Below are 2,089 nucleotides of genomic sequence, written 5' to 3' on the forward strand. Positions count from 1 at the left end.
ACGAAATGGGATAGAGCAAGAAAGTAAATAGATTCTACTACGGCCAGAGAAGAGACCACCAGGTAGGATTACATCAAAGTAAAAATGGATGGTTCTCAGAGGGGTCCCTAAAGTGCTCGCGGGGCCGAAACTGCGCAGACTGACTAGTCCTTAGGGGATCTGAGATCCACGTGGGTGGAGAAAGACTAGAGCGAGCCCCATCCCAGGGGATCTGGAGGTTAGGATGCAGAGCTATACCAGATAGACTCTCAAGGGAAAATTAATAGAGTGTCCTCCCGATCTGGAAGACCCGATCGGAACCCAGAGGAGAAAAGAGAACGCTACTGAGAGTATAAGAGGGAGAGCAGGTCATGGGCGGTGATGCCAGCGGCCCCGGACTCCCTTCGAGGACCCCAAACTCACCGATGCCGAGTCCCACGACCAGGCGGCCGGCGAGCAGCGTCTCCTTGTTGTTCGCCGCGGCCAGCACCGCGGAGCCGGCGGTGAAGAGGGCACTGGCCAAGAGGATGGCGGCACGGCGGCCGAAAACACCGTTGAGGACCCCACCAGCCAGAGCCGAGACGGCGGCCGCCCCCACTGTGCTGGACACGAGTAGCTCCTGCCACAGCGCGTCCAGGCTGAGCTGCCGCTTGAGCAGCAGCATGGCCCCAGACACCACCCCGGTGTCATAACCGAACAGGAAGCCGCCCAACGCCGAGAAGACCGCCACCACGTACACGAAGGCGGGGGTCTCGTCCTGCTGGAACTGCCGCCGCGCTGCGCGCTCCAGGTCCCCGACGCTGCTGCCCGCTCCCGCACCACCCTGCAGGCTGGCGCTCGACTCGGCGGCCGCCAGGAGGCTGCGCTCCCCGGCCGCGCTCGCCGTGTCCGGCTCCTGCTGTTTCCTCCGCCGCTCGCCCATGAGGCTGCTCAAGCTCCGCAGCGTGTACTCCACATTCTCGCTCGCCTTACGGGACATAGGGCAGGGGCCCGGGGCTGCCCGGGGGAACAAGGCTCTGTGTGGGCCGGCGATGTCGGCTGGCTGCACAGCCCGAACCGGCGGGAACAGCCGCTGCCGCCGCTGCTGCCGCCTCCTGCCTTCGCCCGGTTCTTGCTGCCACGGCAGCAGCCCCGCCGCGGCTACTCCGGGGAGAAAGTTGTTGTCAGCCAGCCGAGCCCCGGTGCTGCCGAGTTGGAGACTGGCGGGTCTCACTGGAGACTCACACCCCGCGCCTGCCGAGCTGGCGCTGCGGAGCGGGCGGGAGGCGGGGCCGTGGGTCACATGCAGCCCAGGGCCAGCAGGGCGTGCAGTGAAGACGCTCATCCCACAGGGTGGGGCCCCAGTTCTACCCCGCCCTGTCCAGCAACCCTAAACCACGTCTTCCGCTCAGCTAAGACCTCTGGCCTAGGCACCACCATAAATGGCACTGGGCATCAGTGCCTGATTTCAGGGCTACAGGTTAGAGTGTGGGCCACTATGGAGATGCCAGATAACATTTCCTGATCTGGGAGCTGTATGCTTTGGGGGCGGGGGCAGATGCCTCAAGCAAGCCTGACCCTTCTAACAGCTTGTCCATACCCAGTGGCCAGGTCTGGAAAAGGCCTAGGAAAAAAATATTCCGGTATGTTGTTGTTGTTCAGCGCTGTCGAGTCAGTTCTGATTCATAGCGACTCTGTATAGGGTTTCCAATGTGCAGCTGGTGGGTTTGAACCACCATCGACCCTGTTAAACAGTCCAGTACTTATGTTGGTGTGGCGTTGTGGGTTAATGCACCAGACTGCAAAGCCTTTTGAACTGCAAGGTTGGTGGTTCAAGCTCACCAGCTGCTCCTCGAAAACCCTATACAGGGTCGCTATGGGTCGGTCGGAACCTACTTTACAGCACTTTACAACAACAACAACTTATCCTACAGCACCACAAAATATTCTGGTATAAGGCATGGCAAGGACCCTTCCTTTTACTGTATTGTGACATTGCTCGGCCTGGTCTTGTTTCCTGACACAAAATTTTATTGCTCTGGGGCAATTTAAGTCCAACTTCTTCAATTTCTATCACCAGTTTTCTCATTCGTTGCCAACAATAGTGTCACTAGAATTGGTGCCATCCATT

The 2,089-nt window shown here is 59.3% G+C and overlaps 1 protein-coding gene across 1 annotated transcript in view; it reads right to left on the reverse strand.

Annotated features, from left to right (window-relative positions):
* The window catches only part of SLC2A13 (solute carrier family 2 (facilitated glucose transporter), member 13), a 536,393-nt gene extending 535,390 nt beyond the window's left edge, over nucleotides 1–1,003 (reverse strand). Inside the window, exon 1 of the mRNA XM_006865299.1 lies at nucleotides 403–1,003. Coding sequence (XP_006865361.1) covers nucleotides 403–958 — 556 coding nt within the window. The 5' untranslated portion in view covers nucleotides 959–1,003. The remainder of the gene's footprint in view (nucleotides 1–402) is intronic.
* Nucleotides 1,004–2,089: the final 1,086 nt, after the last annotated feature.

Source organism: Chrysochloris asiatica, unplaced genomic scaffold, assembly GCF_000296735.1.
Source record: "Chrysochloris asiatica unplaced genomic scaffold, ChrAsi1.0 scaffold00077, whole genome shotgun sequence".
Lineage (NCBI taxonomy): Eukaryota > Metazoa > Chordata > Mammalia > Afrosoricida > Chrysochloridae > Chrysochloris > Chrysochloris asiatica.